Source organism: Rhineura floridana, chromosome 1 (assembly GCF_030035675.1).
Source record: "Rhineura floridana isolate rRhiFlo1 chromosome 1, rRhiFlo1.hap2, whole genome shotgun sequence".
Classification (NCBI taxonomy): Eukaryota; Metazoa; Chordata; class Lepidosauria; order Squamata; family Rhineuridae; genus Rhineura; species Rhineura floridana.
This window is the reverse complement of record NC_084480.1, coordinates 93,603,217-93,623,873: the sequence shown is the minus strand read 5'-3', so window position 1 is coordinate 93,623,873 and position 20,657 is coordinate 93,603,217. Positions and strand designations below refer to the sequence as shown.

The 20,657-nt window shown below is 42.2% G+C and overlaps 1 protein-coding gene and 1 long non-coding RNA gene across 2 annotated transcripts; one reads left to right on the top strand and one right to left on the bottom strand.

Annotated features, from left to right (window-relative positions):
- Positions 1-4,872: 4,872 nt before the first annotated feature.
- LOC133384328 (cryptic protein-like) lies at positions 4,873-13,111 on the bottom strand. The gene is made up of 6 exons (XM_061626249.1): positions 12,604-13,111; positions 11,676-11,725; positions 11,378-11,554; positions 9,416-9,530; positions 8,312-8,412; positions 4,873-5,884 (listed from the first exon to the last, which is right to left on the bottom strand). The coding sequence occupies exons 1-6, from the start codon at positions 12,618-12,620 to the stop codon at positions 5,757-5,759; spliced, it is 588 nt and encodes a 195-aa protein (XP_061482233.1). The 5' UTR covers positions 12,621-13,111; the 3' UTR covers positions 4,873-5,756.
- LOC133384338 (uncharacterized) lies at positions 12,957-18,160 on the top strand. Its single transcript, XR_009762518.1, has 3 exons — positions 12,957-13,168; positions 13,376-13,651; positions 18,022-18,160. It is a non-coding gene; the product is annotated as an uncharacterized LOC133384338 (long non-coding RNA).
- The last annotated feature ends 2,497 nt before the right edge of the window (positions 18,161-20,657 follow it).

The window sequence follows — 20,657 nt, the reverse complement described above, 5'->3', positions numbered from 1 at the left end:
TGGTTGGTACAGTAAGCACAACCATGAACACAGGGGCTGTACCCTGTGCCTTCCTTGTTCTAGCAGCACTTTCCAAGCTTTGGGATGTAAATTGCACCGTCAAACTGGAAGTGAAGGGGGGGGAAGAACCCTTATCCAGTTCCATTACAATTCTTGCTGTAGATACTGCTTGCCCATTATTTTTATTTATTTATTATTTGATTTATATCCTGCCCTTCCTCCCAGCAGGAGCCCAGAGTGACATTTTCCACCCCAGCTGTCATGCATAGCAGGGATGTGGATGCAGCAGTAGTCCTGTAAAGCCCCATTGGCAGTGGAAGGAGGAGGTTTGGATTGAAGCCTTCCAGAATAAAACTACAGTGATTACTAGTGCTGTACCAAAAATTGCTCTCTGCTTTTCCTAACGTTTTCTTCCTCTGTGAAAGAAGCTTCCATTTTTCTGCCTCATTCTTAGGGCCCTTGACAATATCTTTAGAAGCTTGGCTGGTGCCAGGTTTTGAGCTTACCTTATTGTTGCATGGTAGTCAAAGTGTGATCTGTCTCTCCTCTGTGTTTCTTTGCAAGAATAATTTCTCCAGGGATCTGCAGCCTCCCTGGCTACGCACTTCCTGGTATGAAAAAGCCCATGGGAGGAGTTGCCTCATGATGTCTTCTCCTTGGCTTTGATTGAAGTGCAGGCGCCTGAGAAGGCTGCAGAGTGCAGACTGCTTGTGAGATGACTTTAGAATGAAAGGACTCCCACAGATAACCCATCACCCAAATCAGAAGTAAGGTAAGCCCATCAAAACAAAACCCTGCACTCCACCCATGAGAAAAGCCATAGCTCAGTGACAGAGCATCTGCTTTGCATGCAGAAAGCCCCAGGTTCAATCCCTGGCAACTCCAGGTAGGGGTGGGAAACCCAGGAGAGCTGCTTCTAGTCAGTGATCCTAGATGGATCAAAGTTCTGATGCAGTATAAGACCGCTTCTGGTGTTCCTGCAGTCCAGGTGCAGTTGCTTGGCAGCTTCATGGCCCTTGGTCTCCTTTCTTAGGATGCTTTATTTTTAAATGGAACTTGGCCCAAACAGTCCTTTAAACAAAAGACTGTCCCCTGTAAAGTAGGACATGAGGCCACCCTAGGAAATGGGGATTGTCTGAACTGTTTCATGAATCAGATAAAGTGCGTACAATGTAACAGCATACCATTATCCTGAATTTAAGCTGTCTTTTTTTTCTGGTATCCAAACTGTCCTGTCCGTCATTTACTGTCCATTCCTTATGAATTATACTGTGCCTCTAAATAGCAACATGCTTTAAAACTTAGAATGATGTTAATAACTTGCAAATAGTTGGAACGGTTGATTGCAGGATTGTACCAGACTAGAAGGCAGGTCATGCAAGGGACCATTTGTTCTAGCTCTGCAGTAAATCGTGAGGAGTGAAATGACTAATAGTTCAGGGAACTGTGAATTTCTTGATACGACTTTTTTCTCTCTCGACATCCCCTCCTCCAAAGCATGGCTACCTAGCAAGGGAACATGTATGGTGAATTTGTGGCACATCTCATTTAATTGAATTGACTATAAAATAGGTTGGTGGGGAGCTGTAGAGCAAACTTTCATGTTTGCTCTAAACAGTTCCTTACTGTTTTGTTAGAAGGAACTGGCTTGGTCTACATGGTAGAGGAGCATTTTCTTTTATCTGCACTCCTGAACAGCTGGAGACAGATAAGAGTGGAGACATTCTGATCTAGCCAAAGAGTCTGCCTGAATTCCTTTGACTCTTGCTGCTTCCCCTTGGGATGCATATAATACTTTTCTTTTTAGGCTGGGTGTGGTTTTCCTCACCTTGGTGTGACCCCTGTGGAACACACATACCAGCTCCCTGTTGTGAAGCTGAGATCCCTTGCACTGAGGAGGTGGAGACAGATCGATGGAGGAGCATGCCTCTTACACCCCAAAGAGGTCCTTTTCACATGCTCAGAGGCAGGTTTGACCAAGGAACTCATTTGTTACTTATGCTTTTGTTGTTGGAACTCTGTTCAGTCAGACCACTCTTTTGAATTCTCACTGAATTCTCCTACTCCTCTGTCTGGGGCACACCAGAATAGGCAACACTTTACACATACCTACACACCTGTGGCCATTTAGGGGGTACCATCCAAAAAAGAAATGAGATACAAGCCTATTTTAATTGTGATATGAAAATGCAAGCCAACCGGAGTCTGGCAAAAGCTCCAAGCTTTGAAAATGGAGCCTCTGAAAGAGCAAAAGTGAAGTAAAGAGGGAGGGAGTGCAGAGAAGTGGGTAGTTCGCAAATGCATGTGGGGTAACGGATGTTCCCTGAGTAGAAGGGCAAAGGGGTGGAAGAGGTGGAGGCCAGTGAATGGGGTGCTGCCCGATCAACCTCAGTCTGCCATCAGCTTGACCCCAGCTTTCTGCCTTCTTACTTATAACCAGTCCAGGGGGTAGCACTAGCTGTCAGCTTCCTCCTCCTTAGCCTCAGTGCTGCCTTTGTAGAATTCAACAAGCAGGAGGATGGAGGCAAAACCAGTATTAGTTGGCTCTGCCTGTGATTGGCTCTGACACTGGCTACTGCTGGCCTTTCTGCCTTCTGCCCTACCTGTCCCAATGGGCACCAGCCACCACTGATTTAGCTGTGGCACCTGGGCAAGCTTGCTGCAGCCTGGCCAACTCATTTTCAAGTGAATTGGCATCTACAGAAGGTCGCATCACTACAGAGAAGGTATGCCTTGTACAAGAAGAGCTAGCATGTATTCACAGCGAGCCTGATACACATGACATTGCATGTCTGAAGAGATTCTTGCTTAAACTTCTTATTCACAATGTTATCATGCGTGGAATAAATACTAAATATAAATTCCTTTTCACTGTTTAAGTAGTCTCTGATTCCTTTGATATAGACACATACTTCTTGCATGAACTGAACCTATAAATAAAACAAAATTTTGTCCCAATCCAGAGACACAATGCCTGGTTTCTGGATGTGTACATTTCAACTGGATAGTACTCTCCTTGTCGAGTACACGGTACTTCTACCACTTAGCATTTACTTACCATGCTAGGAGCTGTACAGGGCAATTCCTAGTTTTTTGAGTGTCTAGTATTTAAAGATCCTCCGTGGCACAGAGTGGTAAGCAGCGGTAATGCAGCCAAAAGCTCTGCTCACAGCCAGAGTTCGATTCCAACGGAAGGAGGAAGTCGAATCTCCGGTAAAAGGGGTCGAGGTATCCATCCATGGTCGGTAAAATGAGTACCTGGCATACGCTGGGGGGTAAAGAAAGGCCGGGGAAGGAACTGGCAATCCCACCCCATATATACGGTTTGCCTAGTAAAGGTCGCAAGACATCACCCTAAGAGTCGGAAACGACTCGCACTACAAGTGCGGGGACACCTTTACCTTTAGTATTTTACTAGGACAGCTCACGTTAACAACTTGGCCCAGGCTATGGTCTAAAGGCATGTGAGGCCACTACCTTGCTGAAACTAAGCTGGTCTAGGTCTGGTCAGTGCCTGGATGGGAGACCACCTGGGAACCACATGTAAGTCACCATTGGTTCTATGAAAGGTGGGATATAAATGTAAGAAAATAAACAAAATGTGTACACATGAATGTCTGTGGATGAGAAAAGTTACTGGAGCTGTTGCAAGCCAGGTTTGAGGGAGCTCTGGGGAAGGAACCATCAGGTTCGTGCCCTGAGGGCATGACCCTGATGGTTCCTTCCAGCAGAACGCTTGCCAGGAAGCAGCAGGGTAGGTGGCACTGCTGCTACAGTGGACAGTGGCAGTACTGAAGAGAGAAGGGCTACAGCAGCAACCACCATCATTTCCCCAGAAATGCATCTGGGCCCTATGGAGGGTGGTGGCGAGTTATCTGCATCTTAAAAAAAGGGGGCAACATGTTGCATAAAATTTGCATATGACAATTTATATGTGTAGGCACATTTAGAAACATCAGCTAGAATTTAAATAGAAATACAATGCATCTCACTATAGTGGGAAAGACACCAGGTGACTTGTGTGCACTTGCTTACTCTGCTGACCAGGTACTGCTGTGGGTGGGCACCTTCCAGGCTTCTGCTCTCTCTTCTTATGGATTTCATTTCCTTCTTTTATTGTTACTACTGCTCACACATTCATAGCCTCTAAATATAGATTCCTCTGAATACTAGTCAGGGCATTTAGAGGGAGGGACACAGGAGCCAAAATGTCTGCTTCCCTATAGACAATGATGCAGGACATATCAATAGCTTTTACTTCAAATGTCAGTAGTATAACCTGGCTAATTTCTAGAGGGAAGATTGTATCAATGGTCCTGGCTGCAGTCTGAGGAAAAGCAATAGCTATCATGAGGTAAAGCTCAAAACAAGAAATTCCTTGACAGATCAACTGCAGATAGCAAATAACAAATTTCACAACTTGGTGCCAATGTGTTTTATAGGCTGCTCAGTTAATGACTGCAGACTCCAGCAAACTAAACTGTCTGCCGCCCAAAATCTGAGCATGCACCCACATTGGGTTAAGTTTAAAAAGAGGAGAAGACTCAAAAGGGCTGCTCAGGTTTTTCAGTTCCAGTAACGTAAGCTGCCCTGAGAGCTTGTTGGAGTCTGGCATAAACAATGTCCACAATAAAAGTAAATAAGAGACAGAACTGCTCATTTATTGTTAATTGCCTGCCATAGGGCACAGATGACAATTTTCTCATGCAGAAGCTATGATGCAAATTTGAGGCAAGGACACCTGAGGAACTTAGTGTGTGGATGCGGATATGAACTGACCTGAATTTCTGAAATAGCATATGGCCTGGAACGTTTGCACTATCCCAGTTTTCCAACACAGTTCTTGACCCAAAATAATAAGTATTCATGCAGTTTCGAATTTCATTTAATTTTATTCTTCACATACAAAGGTTTCAAAATATACACAATATTTATTCTTTACAATGCTTAAGTCATAGAACCTATGTTTTGCTTCCACTGGAAGAGTTAATACTTCAAGATATAAAGAACTGCTTAAATCAAATTCAAACAGAAGTGAACAAAAATTGGCATTCATGCAACATAGTGCTTTTTCATTAACAAACATTTTACTAACACTACTTTAATACTGGGGCTAATCTTTGAGACAGGCCCATGCTGTTGTAAGGCTTGCACTTCACAAGGATCACATCACATTGTTCTGAGCGTTTCAGAGGACCCAAAGGGACTTTGTGACAAATTCTAGGGTCCAGAATAAGTACTATTCCTGTCCTTTGGAAAAGTAGCATGCAGTCTGTTTAACATCAAGGATGGGAAACCTGAGGCCTTTGAAATGATGTTCCTACTCCCATCAGCCCTAGCCAGCATGGCTAATGGCTAAAGGTGATAGGAGTTTTACGCAGCACCATCTGGACAGCAGCAGATTCCCCATCCCTGGAAGAAGCATGTGCACTGGAAAGAACATTATTTTTATCTGCAATCGCTGCTTTGCTTCTTGTGTAGTTTTCTGTGAACACTACAGAAGCGAGGTAGCTAACACTCAGTTTATTGTGGAAGGACAACTGGGAGATTAAACAACAACCATAAGTTTAAACGACAACCACCCTTATACATAATAACATATGCACCATAACTTTTAAAACCCTAAAAAAACCTGTTAAATAGGTAGACAAAAAGACAATTGTCCTTTGTTAATCTGTAGTCTTCCTACTTTTTGAAAGATAAGTTTCATCATAAGGCAAATCAGATATGAATGCAGGCCCTAATAAGTGAGTCTTTCACTGCAGATAGAACAGCCTGGTGCAGAACAATGGGAAGAAACAGCCTAGGAGGAGGAAGCACATTGTTTGCTGTAATCTTTGGCCATTTGAAAGTAAATGGATAAATTCCTTTTCCTCACTTACAGCTGACAAAAGAAATAGAAACGGTTAGTTAGTTAACAAGGGGATCACCATGCAAAGAATTTCAACAGTTTGCAATTTCCTCTGTTTCTCTGCAAGTACTTAAGTTAAACCTATCATCTGTTGGAAGCCAATCACAGATCCTACTCTCAGCTGAGAAGAGCAAATGGGGGCCATAGAGCATCCATTGAGAACCAACTTATCAGCTCTTGAGGGCATTAATCACAGCATAATCAAAAGTAAATACAAACCACTGGCAAAGACATTAGCTGATAAACATGGCCTGTACTTTTTTTAACCCTTTCCTCACAGGTAAAGAAAATAGAAAATAAAATGAGATTTTCACCCCAAACCTAAACATGTTTACATACATTACATATTGCACTGGAATTTCTCAGTTTAGAGTCACACTTTATCCTAAACCATTTATTGGGGGGAAATAATACCTACACTGGGTGCTGACTTCCCAAACAAAGGGATTAAGAATGGAAGTGCTAGACAAAGTTCCTAATCTAGTTAATGCTGGAAAGGGTCTTTTTGCATACAACAATCATAGTCCTAAAGATTTTATGGCCATGATTCAAAAATATTTAGCTTCCTTATCAAAAAAAGAGCCAGTGTGGTGTAGTTGTTTCAGTGTTGGGCTAGGGCCTGGGAGACCAGGGTTCAAATCCCAACTCAACCATGAAGCTCACTGGGTGACTTTGGGGCAGTCACTGGCTCTCAGTCTAACCTGCTTCACAAGGTTGTTTTGAGGATAAAATAGAGAGGGGCAAAATAATGTGACTACCTTGATCCCCTTGGACAAAAGGTGGCATATAATAATGGATCATGAAGGTGTGAAAGAAGATTCTAAGTGTATTGAGTTGAATGCACTTATATGCCTCCTTGCGAGACCCCTGGCTTATCAAGATCCCCAAATTTTAGCTAAATGCACTTAGAATCTCATTTGGACTTTCATGCTCAACACAGGAAGACCAGAAATTAAGCCAATACATGTGGGGAATACTGAGGAGAGGGCTTGTTTGGGCACCTCACTCACCTTCCCATTTTAAGCCCTCCATGGAATGCTTTTGTATCTTCATGAACTGAACATACTTGTGAAACTGCACTAGGCCATCGAGCCAGAGGAAAGCTACTAGCAGTGCTAGAAGTCAATGCTGATTTTATAGACCATAATTACGTTGGTTGTTACTCTGCTTCTGCATATGTGACCTCTTTTTTTAAACACACAAACACAAAGTATTACATCACTTAAAGTCAATATAGAGAAATTTTGATAATATAAAGTATTCAAAATTAGCAGAACAAGTGTGTTGTAAAATCCACTTTCCATTTATGTATCAGAAATAGTTTTAATATGAACAAGATATGAACTCTGAAATATTTTTTTGCAGGTCAGAAAACAGCTGTGTATCCACTCCAATGTTGAAGGTAATGCCAGTAGCAGGACAACAGTTCTGTTTATTACATTTCCTGTCCCCCACTTGCAGGGCTTCTATGCTGCAGGACAGACAGATATTCAACAGGTGAAGTTCTTCCCCAAGATAACAACTTCTGCTGAACATCTGCTTGTCATAATACTCTCGAACAGGAATAGGGAACATGAGGTCCTCCAGAGGCTGGTGGACTCCGGCTCCCAACAGCTACAACTAACATGGCCAATGGTCAGGAATGATAGGAGCTGGAGTCCAACAGCATCTGGAGGGCCACAGGTTCCCCAGCACTGCACTTAAAGGTAAAGTTGAAAAACAGTGGCAGATAGAAGTTGCAAATGAAAAGAATGCTTTGAGAGATAATCTGCGCTACCTTAAACAGGGCTCAGGGTCCCCAGAGAGAATAATTATTCTAGGTGTGTGGGGTTGGCCCCAGGGCTGGTGCGTGTTTGAGAGTGCTGTTAGCACACATTTATTTATTTATAACTAGCAGTCAAGTAAGCAGGGAGATCGTTTTTTGTTCAGCCTAATTGCTCAATGAACTTTGTTGAGATAAACCATTTAAAAAAGATATATGAAGATATCTGGTTTTCATTGATTTTCAAGGCTAGAATAATCTAATCTGAACTCCTCTAACATTCACACCACAATGTCTGATATTATTTCAAGTTGCTCCACATGTCTATATTTTGTCACTGTTATTCAAGGAAAAAAGGGAATGTTTTTGACAACAAGCCTTTTCTGCTTTAATCAAATATTCAGCTAGAGGGATTGACAACTTTAACACTAGGAGGGAAAAAATCCCCAGTACACAGTATTGCATTGGTTGAAAATTTTTAAATGCAGTAGATACAGGAAGCAACATTAAAATGACCTTGTTGTTAAGCTCTCAAAAACTAGGATCCTACTCAAAGGGTGAATAAAATAAAAGCTCACTGATGACAATTCAGATCAATATATATGCGAGCAAACATTTTCATTGAAATTCCTTCTTACCACAGTTTTGTTTAGACAGACAGTGCAGAGAACCATAGATACATCGACACAGCTGGCACCTCTGTTGTATCCATTGTCCATGTTTCAGTGTGCCACAATTGCTGCCAATGACAGATCAAAATGTTCAGAACTCATTTTAGTATTTTTATGCTACCTTTTGGGGCGGCACAGAGAGACATCTCAAAAATAATTAAAAACAATATGAAAAACATATACATTATTATTAAAATAGCAGAAAATGACTCAAAACTCAGGTCAACAGTCCACAGAAAACATAACATAAAGTAATAAGCAGTGAGAGTTCAGAAATCCAGTCCAACATCATTCATTAAAAGTTGATTGGAACAAAAAGATATTTAAGGCCTGTTCAAAAACACCTAAAGGAGGAGTTCCACAAAGATGGAGGCACCACTGAAAAGGTTCCAGGTGCAATTCATCTGATGTCCTTGTGCTTATGGAAGGGCTTTTGATCTAGTGAGAAGTGGAGATCAATGGAAGAGACAGGGAAGCAATATTTGCTCTTACCCCTGTAGCTCCCACTCATCACCTTCCTTACCTTGTGTTCTAGAAGCCCAATGATCTGTAACAGAATTCAGCGGCGTCACTAGCGGGAGTGCGGGGTGTGTGCGGACCTCTGGCGTGCACCCTCCTGGGTGTGTGGACAGGGGTGGCTGGTCTTGTGCGTGCACGCGCACACACACACTCACCACGCGCTCCAGGCTGGTGGCGGGAGGCCTGTCCCGGCTTCACCGCCAGCAAGCGGGCGCCTGCTTTTGGTCTCACCCGCCCGCCACCAAGGAGGAGTTGGCGCAGGGCGGCTCTGGGTGTCACCCCCCTCAGGGTGTCACCCAGGTGTGGTCCGCACCCTCTGCACCCCAGTAGTGACGCCCCTGACAGAATTGTCTGTGTATGTGTGACTGTGTGGGGAGGACATATGCATATGGAGGTTGCAGAAGGGAGGATAAATAGATACAAGGCATTGGATTCCATCCAGTCTCTTGTGCCCGCCAATCTGATTGACTTTAATGGTGGGCCTGCAAGCCATTCACAACAAACGATTGCTACCCAGGAACTCATGTCTTATCTTCCAGTTTCTTTTCTTACCTCTTCATTTCATCATGCTCACAGTATCTGCCAGTGAAGTGTTTGGGGCATGCACAGAAGCTGCCCAGGATACAAGTTCCTCCATTTTGACAGCAGTCCCGATTCAGGGTTTTACCTGGAAGTGAATATTCCACAGTTTACTAAGAAACAGACCCCCTTTGAACCTACTTTCTCACTTGCTTTGCCAAGTCTCTCTGGCTGCCAAAGCTCTGATTTTATTGACCTTAAGGGGACAATAAAATTAGCTGCCTGTTAAGAGTGTTTGTTCAGTTAAGCCCAGTTTGTTTGGATAAGGATTAAAAACACACTACTAGGGATTACTGAGTGGCCAAGCAGCAACCCCCTGACATGTTCTGCTCAGGAAGCGCGTATGCGTGACTGCATAGAGTCCACTTGGCCAGAAGCAGACTTCACTCAACACTCTAATAAATTAGCTTTTTAAAAAGTAGCACCCCAGACATTTTACCAAAAGAATGAACGTCAGATTCTTGCTGTCATCCCCTGATAAATATTTATGAAATTGTGAAACAAAGATTTGTTACTGAGTTTGGAAGTTACACTCTGACTATAGTTTAGTTGAAAATGTACTGAAACAAGTGTTCGTGCATGTTTTAATAACAACAGCAACAGCTCATGTACATGTTCTATTATCCTGGGCCAGAAAGGCCGTTTCTGATATAATTCAATACAGCTTAATGATAGTAGTAGTCATGGACATATTACATGGGGACTGCAACGTTTCTTAGATGTAAGAGCAACAGGATCTTAGATCTTGTTCAGGGATACAGCTACAGAAAAAACTGCTTGGAAGATGAACCACCATGTGAGATTTCTATGGAAAAAATACACATAAATGCTTAAGTTAAAAGTGGTCCTGTGGCTATAATCCTAAATACAATAGGGATAAGCTCAAATGGACTCAGTGGGATCCTAAATAAGTTTACTGAGAACTACCACCAATCTCACCTTTTTATTCAGAAGTAACTACCACCAATCTCAGTAAAATGTCCTCCCAAATTACTGTCCATAGGCTTGAACACTATAGCTTTATCCTGTACACTGCGCTACTCATAACTCCCAAGTACACAGACAAAGCCCTCTGCATGCAGTTGTATTCACGTGCTCTATCTGTATGGGTCAGAAGCAAGGTCAGCATGCAATCCTACCACACCTTCCCCGTGTTCATGGTAATATCTGCATAGGCTTTGTGTAAGAAGCACAAGTAAAGCCATTAAAGGACAGCAGGTTCCCAATGGAGATGAGTCCGTTTGTCATATGTTTGTGCATTTATTACATTTTAATCCCACCCTTCCTGCAAACAGCTCTAGGTATCCACCAGTTTATCCTCACAATAACCCTGTGAGTTAGGATAAGGTGAAAGTTGGTGACTGACCTAAAGTCACCCAGACTGCAATCCTAAAAACAAAGAAACAATGCAGAAATAATCCCGACTGAACACAATAGATCTTACCTCCAAGTAAGCAGTCTAGGACTGCACTGCCAGTAAACTTCATGACAGAGCAAGGATTTGAACTCAGGCCTCCCTTGCCTAAGTCCAGCACACTATCTATTACACTACTCTGTACCAGACTCTTGACTCTGACTAAACTGATATCTATGTGAAATAGTCCTCAGCTGTTCAGTAGCTAAATCAGTTGGAGACTAGTTCTTGTGGTTTAGACAGGTTAACACTGCACCACCAACAACAACCCCCCCTGACATTTCTGCAAATACAAATGGCTAGGAATATCTTTAAATTAAGGATGGGGAACCTGTGGCCTTCCAGATGTTGTTGAACTCTTAACTTCTGTCATCTAGAACCACCAGTCATGCTGAATCGACTGGCACTGAAGAGAGTTGGAATCCAACAACGTTTAGAGGGCCACAGGCTTCCCATCTCTGCTGTAAATAATGAATGTTTCAGCAGCACATAGCAAAGGAAAAAGACAGAAAGATACATACTATCTGTAAGACCAACAAAAGGCACTATTGGCCGAGAGTTCAGTTGCTTTTTGTTCTCATAGCTTTGATTCATCTCGTTGAAGACATTTAATGTAGTGAGTTGGCCTTTGGTATGGTACTTTTGGACTGTGGTATCCACATTTTCTCCAGTGTCACGTCTGTGCTCTTTTCTACAGCCTTGTAGAAGACAAGTTGATAAAAAACATAAGGTAAGGGAGGTTTTGTTTTTTTTAAAGTACACATATTTTACAGTGTTGAGACCAAACAAAACTAGACAGAAGAGGAGAAAGTGCCTCACCTTTTCCAAAGTGAAAGACTTGCAAGGCCAGAGTCACTGTTAAAATAAACCTAGAAATGCAAAATCAGGGAAAAAAGTGAACTTGTGTACAATAGGATAGATCAAGAGAGAAAAGTGCATGTACAGGACAAGCCTAGAAATGACTACTCAGAAGTAAATCCCGCTGAATTCAGTGAGACTTACTCCCAGGATTTTCATACTGCTTTTCATTTACAAAAAAACACCACAGCAGTTCACACCATAACAAAACAAACAATATCAATAAACAACAAAAAGTCACACTATGCATGTCAGTACATAGGACTGCAGTTATTGACAAATGCAATGCAATGCTAATACAAAGTTAGCCAGCATTAGTCACACTCAAGAGCAGACCCAATGAAAACAGCTTGTCCATTGAATTCACTCTATCTGCTCTGAAAATGACTTTGCTGGCCACCACCCATTTAGTAGAGAGTAAGGCTGTGCCTGAGAGTAAATGTCACTGAACTCAGTGGAACTTACTTCTAAGTAGACATGGTTTAGGATTGCACTCTAAATCGGACTTACTTCTGAGGATACAAGCTTAGGGGAATCTTACTGTAAAGGAAAAAGTTATGCAACTGAACAGGTCAGCCACCACTGCTGCCAAATAAAACACTAGTGGGCACATCTGTAGGATCCTAGTTTAACAGTTGCATTCTATTTCCTAACATCACCAGCACAGCTGTTTCATAAGTACATTTGCAACCTCATTAGTAAAGCCTTCTAAAAAAACCTCCATCATAATCAAAACAGATCTGTCATTTACCATTTACTCTCAATGGAATCAAAATATGCAAGTTCTATGGTTTTTGAAATTTGCTTCAAGTTTGCGTTTGTGTATGCAAAGGTTGAAAAGGTACCTCGTTGAAATCAAGCCAGTTATAGGGTATAAAAGCAGACTTACCTTTGTTTCCAGTGCATTTTTCTAAGGCTTTATTCAACACACCCACCCCACTTCAGTTGCAATGCAGCTTCCAAGGGAGAGCTGTCGAGGTGGTTCGTGGAGTTGCCTTTACTCCAAACACAGCAGCAGTAAATACAGCAATAGAAAAGAAACGGCAATGAATTAAATAAACAAATAAAAAGAAAGGGGAAAGTTTTCCACCTATCTCCAGCCTAGAAGAAGCATATGGCTCCTAGTAGTTTCTCTGCTGGCAAATAGTTCACAGAGGTACAACCCATCAATTCTAATCTCTCCAACCTGACTGGTTCCTACCCCTTCCCTAAAATACATAAACACATCTTGCTGGAGGTGGAGCAGTCACTCACAAGCACAGCATGGGGTAGAGTTGAATTTTCACAAGGAATCTGCTTTAGCATTGGTCTTCACCTAGTGTGCTTAGACCCCCAAGTGAGGCAGTGTTTTGCAGTGACCTAAGGCTGTTGGGCCAGTAGTACTATCAGCATTAATTTGATATCTTAGCACCTGGAAGGGAATTAGCTTGCAGTTTCTATCTTAGACTCAGTCTGTAAGTATACTTTATGACTAATCCAGCCGAATTCTTCTGCTTTTTTCTCATCCAGCCACCCCGTAACATGCATAGCATTTTGCCTGAGGAAGAGTTCTGGAGAACTCAAAAGCTTGCCACATTTTTGCGAGTTTTTGGTTAGTTCTATGAAAGGTATTGCCCAACTCTGCGTTTTCTTCCTGTCTGGTTTATGCTTTTTTTTTGCAGAGATGTGGCTAAAGACTGGAAGGTGGTGACTAAACACAGATCTTGTGCCTTTCATCCTTGGACAGGGTTTTGGCAAGGCATAGCTTTTCATACAGTTGGCGGTGGTGGAGAAAGGCTGCATCCACTGGAGTGTTAAAGGGACAGGAACTTTTACATCTGCTCACTGCTGAGATGGAGAAAGGTGGTCACATATATGACAACAAATTTAAAGCTGAGCCTTTGTAGCACTAAATGGAGATCCAGAGTCTGAAAAGGATAAAGACTACTGCTCTGAAGGTAAAATTAAAATCATGTGTCTGCTTAGGCATTCAATTTACTGGAAATTACTTGAAAAGGAGATAGGCCGCCTGGGAGTTGTTATTAAGCATTTCACTTTTACCTACATTTTTATTTATTTGCTTGCTTGCTCACTCCATTGATATTCCATTTTTCCTCCCAGGAGCTCAGTTCTCTCCTCTTCATTTTATCTCACAACAACCGTGTGAGGTAGGTTAGGCTGAGAAATACTGAATGGCCCAGTGAGCTTTGTGGCTGAATGGGCACTTGAACCTTGGGCTCCCAGGTTCTAAACTGATGCTTTAACCACTATACCACATTGGCTCTCCCCAAAGAACAGTGATTGAGACAACTCTAGACTAGGAACTATTTCTAAAGTATGGTCAGTCACTTGTCTTGTTAAACAAACTATGTGAAATGCATGGAAGTGTTCTGCAGGCAATGGCCATCTGCTCACCTTTCTAATCAATGAACTGGTGATTAAGAGGTTACAGAAATCTAAGATAAATGCAGTTCCACATGTGTTCACTGAACTTGTGATAGGGGAGTAAGACAGTATCTACTTACCCTACTGTTGTTGACACAGTTACTGACCACACCCCTCCAGCACCCACACATAGTGTTAGTGGAATAGGGTTCAAAAGTTGAAGAGGGGTGCAAGTGTGGAAAGAGTGTGTGAGAGGATTCTGGGGCCACTTAAGCTAGCACCATGTCTTGCAACACCCAACCCTCTACAGTCTGTGCATTCAGCTGGCATCCAAAGGGGCTGTGTGTTGGACTACGACCTGGGAGACCAGGGTTCAAATCCCCACACAGCCATGAAGCTCACTGGGTGACCTTGAGCCAGTCACTGCCTCTCAGCCTCAGAGGAAGGCAATGGTAAACCCCCTCTGAATACCGCTTACCATGAAAACCCTATTCACAGGGTTGCCATAAGTTGGGATTGACTTGAAGGCAGGGGGAAAAAAGAGGACTACAACATGCTGATCAAACGTATGTGCAGAAGGGGGCATGGGCTCTGCACATGTCAGCAGCAAGAGGCAGGGCTAGCCTGTGCAGTTTTGTGGCCCCTTCCTTTATGCATTCTTTCAATGAGTGGCCAGGGTTGTTTGAACCTCCCTTGCATAAGGGCCTTACAGCTGGATGAGTGTCAGGCTCTTCCTTGGAATCTGAAACCTTTGGCCAATCATTGTTCCTGATCTTGAAGAAGAGCCCTGTGCATATATAGGTGTATATGTGAAGGGCCCTTTTGCATTTGAGTACATGACTGACAGGGTAAGCCTTTGCTCATGCTACCTGGGAGTAAGCCAGAGAAACTTACTTTAGAATAAACATATCCGGATTGGGCCAGACAAGACTCTGAATATCCTCTAAGCAAATTATTGTTGCTATGATAGAATTTTAACCCTAAAATTAAGGTTAAAATGAGGCACAAGCAAAGTTCATCAAAAAGTGAAGTTTCCATGCCAGATGTATCCGTAGAGTGCAATTTAGTTGTTTATACTGAGATCATTCAAGTGGATGATGGTGTGTAATGTGTCTAGCATCCTGGACTTTGACAAAGAAGATCTGGGTTCAAATCTCTGCTCAGCCATGAAGCACCCTGATGACTAACTCCTGGAATATAAAGTTCTGGGATCTTGGTAGGGCCCTGGGGGTAAAGCCCTGCAGGGCAAGGGGAAGACCCTGTGTGCACAGGGACAGAGCCCAGTAAAGGGGTACAGCCCACATGGCAAGGATGGAGCCAGCAACAAGGGAGCAGACCTCAGCAATTAAAAGTCAAAGCTTGTAGAAATTACTGTGTTCCATCATACAGCTCTTCCAGGTGCTTCCACGCAATTTATCTGCTCATGGTAGCATATTAACACAATTCAGATTTCAACTGTGTTACAAGTTCAGAGCAAGAAGTAGAAGTGCATCATTCACTATTAAGATGATTTATTGTACAAGGGAAGACATAAAGGTACCCAGGGATTTTTCCTTGGTGGGGCAAAAATAAGCTGAGGTTGTTGTTTTATTTTATGCTTGTCCTGCACTTTTGCTTGCAGCCTCTCCAGCAGAGATGGGGACCCTGTAGCCCTCCAGATGTTGCTGGACTACGGCTCCCATCATCCCAGGCCACTGGCCTTGCTAGGTAGTGAGGATGGGAGTTGGAATCCAACAATATCTGGAGGCTGCTTTCTACAGCTATAATTAAAAAATGGACAAACTACACACGACTGAGCCATGAATATGCATGTTGCACTACAAGATGCTCCTGCAGTAGTTTTCTGTTGTCAATTAGTATCTTCACTTATATAAATACAATTTTGCTTATTCTAACTTAAGGATATAGGTCCTATTGCTTTAGATGTTCTACAAAAATACTGCAGAACTGTTGCTTTCCACAACTTGGTAATGCAGTTTTTTCAAAATCCAATTCAAGATGAACCCCTCACTTTGCCCCACATTTTGTTACTGTATAAACATCTATCCATACCTTGATCATCTCAGGTTTTGACTATCCCTCATCGAGATCAGATAAATTAATTTATACTGTATTAGCATACTTAAGAAAGAATATGTTTAAGTCCCATTTTAGATATGTTTAATAAACCAACCCAGTCTCGGTTCCTTTGCAAAATGGGAATAATTGATCAACCTTATAAGAAATTTGTGGACTGCATCATTACTTAAAAGTAATTCCCACTAAAATCAGGAAGATGTGCTTCTGAATGAGCCTATTTAGGATTTCTCAGGTTTCATTAAGATCCAATATCAGCGTTTTTAAAAACCTAATTTTGCTCTGACCAGCCACCAGAAATCCTTATGGATACATCTGTGCTCACAACTGGGGGAGTGGTAGTTGGTTCCATAGTCAATATTGTTGTGTAATGTAAGGTTGGCAACAGTTTGTAGAGTTCAAAATGTAATAAAAACAATTTTAATAAAGGAAGGCACTTTGAAGAAAAACAAATATAAGATCAGAACTCTCTCTGAACATCCAAAGCTTGTGTTTGCCCTTCACAATAGACTGAGGAGACTCAAATAAGGCAAAATAAATGCAGAGGCAGCACACATTAGTTTTCAGGAGAAATAACCTTTATTTAAATGCCATTTTTGACATGTGTATAACTATATTCCTAACACAACAACCCCTAGTTCTATGTCAGAAACAGGGAGATGCCAGATTAGAAATATAGATGAAATTTCACACTTGATACCATTTGCTTAAGATCAGGAGTCTGACTTAACTGAAAGATCTAATGGCCCAGGCAACTGTAAATCAACTGAGAAATGTTTCTCACCAAGATGCCATGTTCTGTTCCTTTCTTTTCCTGGGCAGCCACACAGAAAGGGTATATGGACTGAGGCAACAGATGTAGGATGCTGAGCTAATGTTTTCCCTTGACTGCAAAGAGTCAGGCATTAAACTGCTGAATAGCCTCCAATGTTTGGTGTTAAGAAAGTACATCAGAAAGTGATTGCTGCCCCAGAATCTGAGAGACTCAGCAAGGAGGTGGCCCCCTCATCCACTATTATCAGCTCCTAGAAGCAAGATAAGATTGGAGTCACTGAGGAACTGGCCCTAGAAATTTCAATCAAGCATTATTTACACTGTGGCAAGATTAAACACTGCCAACTACCACTTGTCTTTGCTTTTGCAGAGGTTTAGCATAATAGGACTGTCAGATCAAAATGAACAAAGCTACACCTGGTATACATGCCTGATTAACCCTTAGACACACTGGTGTTGTACAGAGTGTTTCTTACCACTCTGTCTGCAGTTATTACCAAAGGAAGGCCCCTTAAGGGATGGCATCCATCTCCCATATCAACCTCTACCTGTTCACTTCAGTCATCTGCCAAAGTCTCTCTCTAAATGTGACCCTAGCAAGATGTGAAGAGAGTGGCAACAACAAAGATGGCCTTTTCAGCTGTGGTGCTCTGAATATGGAATATCTTCTGCAACTAAGCTTACCTGACCCCCACATTGCTTTCTATCATTAGACACCAACTAAACGTTTTAAGTCCACTCCAGACCTTTTAACTTGCTAAAGTCTGTCTCCCTTGCCAATTCATTTAAGTATTTTATTGTATCTAGAGATTTTTTAAAAAAAATTAACCGGCCTAGAATTTTTTTTAGAGAAGGGTGATATAAACTTGCTTCAACAAACAAAAAGAAAGTTGGTCACAACTATGGGAACTGTTCACACATTCACACAGTCTGTTGCTCTTGCCTATGTTAAGAGCAATGTCTGAAAACATATAGACTGTATGCATGTCGGTTCTATCCATGTGATCAGGATGCTCTAATGGGATACTACCACCACCACCACCATTCCATCATCATCATCAGTTATACCCCATCTTTCTACAAATGTGTACAGGGTGGCATGTGTGCCCTACTTTACAGAAAGCAGTCCTTTGTTTGAAGGAGCCCTCTGAAGAGACGGTTTCAAGTCAGTTTACAGATAAAGAACTATAAGAAAGGAAAGCTGGAGCCTTGAAGTTGGCCTTAAACAGTTATCAACAGACAGGTCACCTGGTCACAGTCTTTCCTGGGAAGGTAAGATGTATTTGTTTTCTATTCAAGTTATAGCCATTCATTTAAAAACCACATAAGCAAATTTCATGCAAATCTATGCCATGTTTTGTCCTCTTTTTTTTGGTGAGACATTTCCTCATTTTTTGGCAATGCATAAGTAGCCACTTTGCGGGTGAATAAAATCAACATAATACAGAATAACGAAACCAAAAAACAGAATGAACTAGCAATAAAAAGTAACCAACAGCAGTTAAAATCAAGTAGTGCTTTTAAAAGTAACAAATCACACAATAAAAGATTGGAATCTATGGGGTTGTAGGCTTCTTTTCTCTTCTGGCTCAAATTTCTCCTGCTAAATGCAGCCTGGATTTGAGGCTGCTTCCATAATAAAGAGAGAGCTTCATTAGCATTAATAGCAGTGAAACTGTAGTTAAGGCTGATGGGTCAAGGGGACTGTGCCAAAGGCTGGGAGAGAAGGAATGTGCAACCCCATCATCACGGTTACAATGTGGGCAGATGATCTAGACAGACAGCCCATGCATGTCCAGCAAGTAGACTCTTTCAGACATTATGATGAGCACATGTAGGAGGAGCTTTTCCCTCTTATGTGCATTCACATATGCATAGAGTGGAACAGATCTGGTGTCAGAGTTGAGGGGGTTCAGGCAGCCCCTTCTGCTGTTGCCAGGGGTTTTTGTGAGAGTACTCACTGGTATTGACCACTGGCACCTCACTGTTTGCTGACCATGCCAGCCATTTTGTGCTGGCACCCATTCTTATAAAGCTATGAGTTCAGGCAGCTGAGGAATGGTGGGGGAATTTAAATGGCAGCAGCTGCCTGGCACTCTTGCTCAGCAGCAGAAAAAATATATAAAGAGGTCTCCTGGCCCAGTGGAGGGAGGGAGGTGTTAGCAGTGGTGATCTGGGGTGGCGATTGTGATGGCAGACTCCACCCCAACTTCTGTACATTGATTTGACTATATATATGGAGTCTCCCCACATAGATGCTTGATGAGCGTGTAGGCTCTGTTGACTGGATCTATAGCTTTCTGGACTTTCCTGGTGGCATATCAGAAAATATAGTGATACCATCCCATGGAGATACTCGGTCTGTCTCTGATTTCCCTTTTACATTAATTCATACATATCCCATTCTTTCCAAACATGCAAGCATCATAAATCAAAGTTCGACTATAACCTAATTTATCACCATTTTGCAGGACAGTCCTAGCAATCTTCCTATGATAGTAATATGAGAATGGACTGTAGGAAGAAGATAGCATGGAAAATCTAAATATGGTAATTGTTTTTAAATCCAGAGATGTGTAGATTTGGCTGCTGAGAATAATTGAATACAGGTACTATTGGGCCAGAACTGATAAAATGTCTCCAGAGTTAAGACTCCAGAGGCTCTCATGCAGGCAATATGTGTCACTCCAGACTGGCTGTACAACAAGTAATTCCCTCTAATAATGAACTTGGCTGGTGACCAACAGGATCATCCCCAACATGAAACTGCCGAGGAGCAAGAGGGAGGTATCTACATGCTCTGGGGAATCTAAAGGTTTGCAGAAGTACAAATGCTCTTTAGGGGAAACAACCATAAGAGGGCAAAAAACCCCAAACAGACCCATGAGAACGAGGCAAGCTCAGTGGCCACAGAACATGATCTCTCTTTTTTTGGGTGGTGGTGGAAAAGGAGGGAAATGGAATGGAATGGAGTTAGTGTATCCAAGATGAGATGGCTGGCTACCTAGAACACTGAACAGATGTGCTCTATACTAAAACATTTTGTTGCAGCCTCAACTTGCATGAGGGGAGAGTGCTCTTTGCACTCAGGTCCTGCTTGCGCATTTCCCATGAGCAACTGGTGCAAAATACAGCGGCAAGACTGCTCACTGGGGCAGGGTATCACCCACATGTCACCATGTTGCTGAAAGAATTGCACTGGCTGCCCATTTGCTACCGGGCCAAGTTCAAGGTTCTAGTTTTGGTGTACAAAGCCCTATACAGCTCGGGACCAGGATACCTGAAAGACCGTCTTATCCCTTATATACCCAGTCGATCACTGCGCTCTGCAGGTGAGGGCATCCTGCAGATACCATCTTATCAGGATGTTCATTCTGCACAATATAGGAAACGGATCTTTAGTGTGGCGGTACCTACCCTGTGGAATTCTCTCCCCTTAAATATTAGGCAGGCTATCTTTTCGGTGCCTTTTGAAGACCTTCCTCTTTCAACAAGCCTTTTAAGTTGAGACCTATCCCAGTCTGCGTCTGTGTTGGAATTGCTTTTAATATGTTTTTGTTAACAATTTGTTTTTAACCTTTTTTTAAAAAAAGATGTTTTTAAAGCTTTAAAAAAAATGTTTTTAAAGTTGTTTTCTTTTATTTACTTACTTACTTACCACCCCATAGCCGAAGCTCTCTGGGCGGTTTACAGTAACTAAAAACATTAAAACAAATACACAAATTTAAA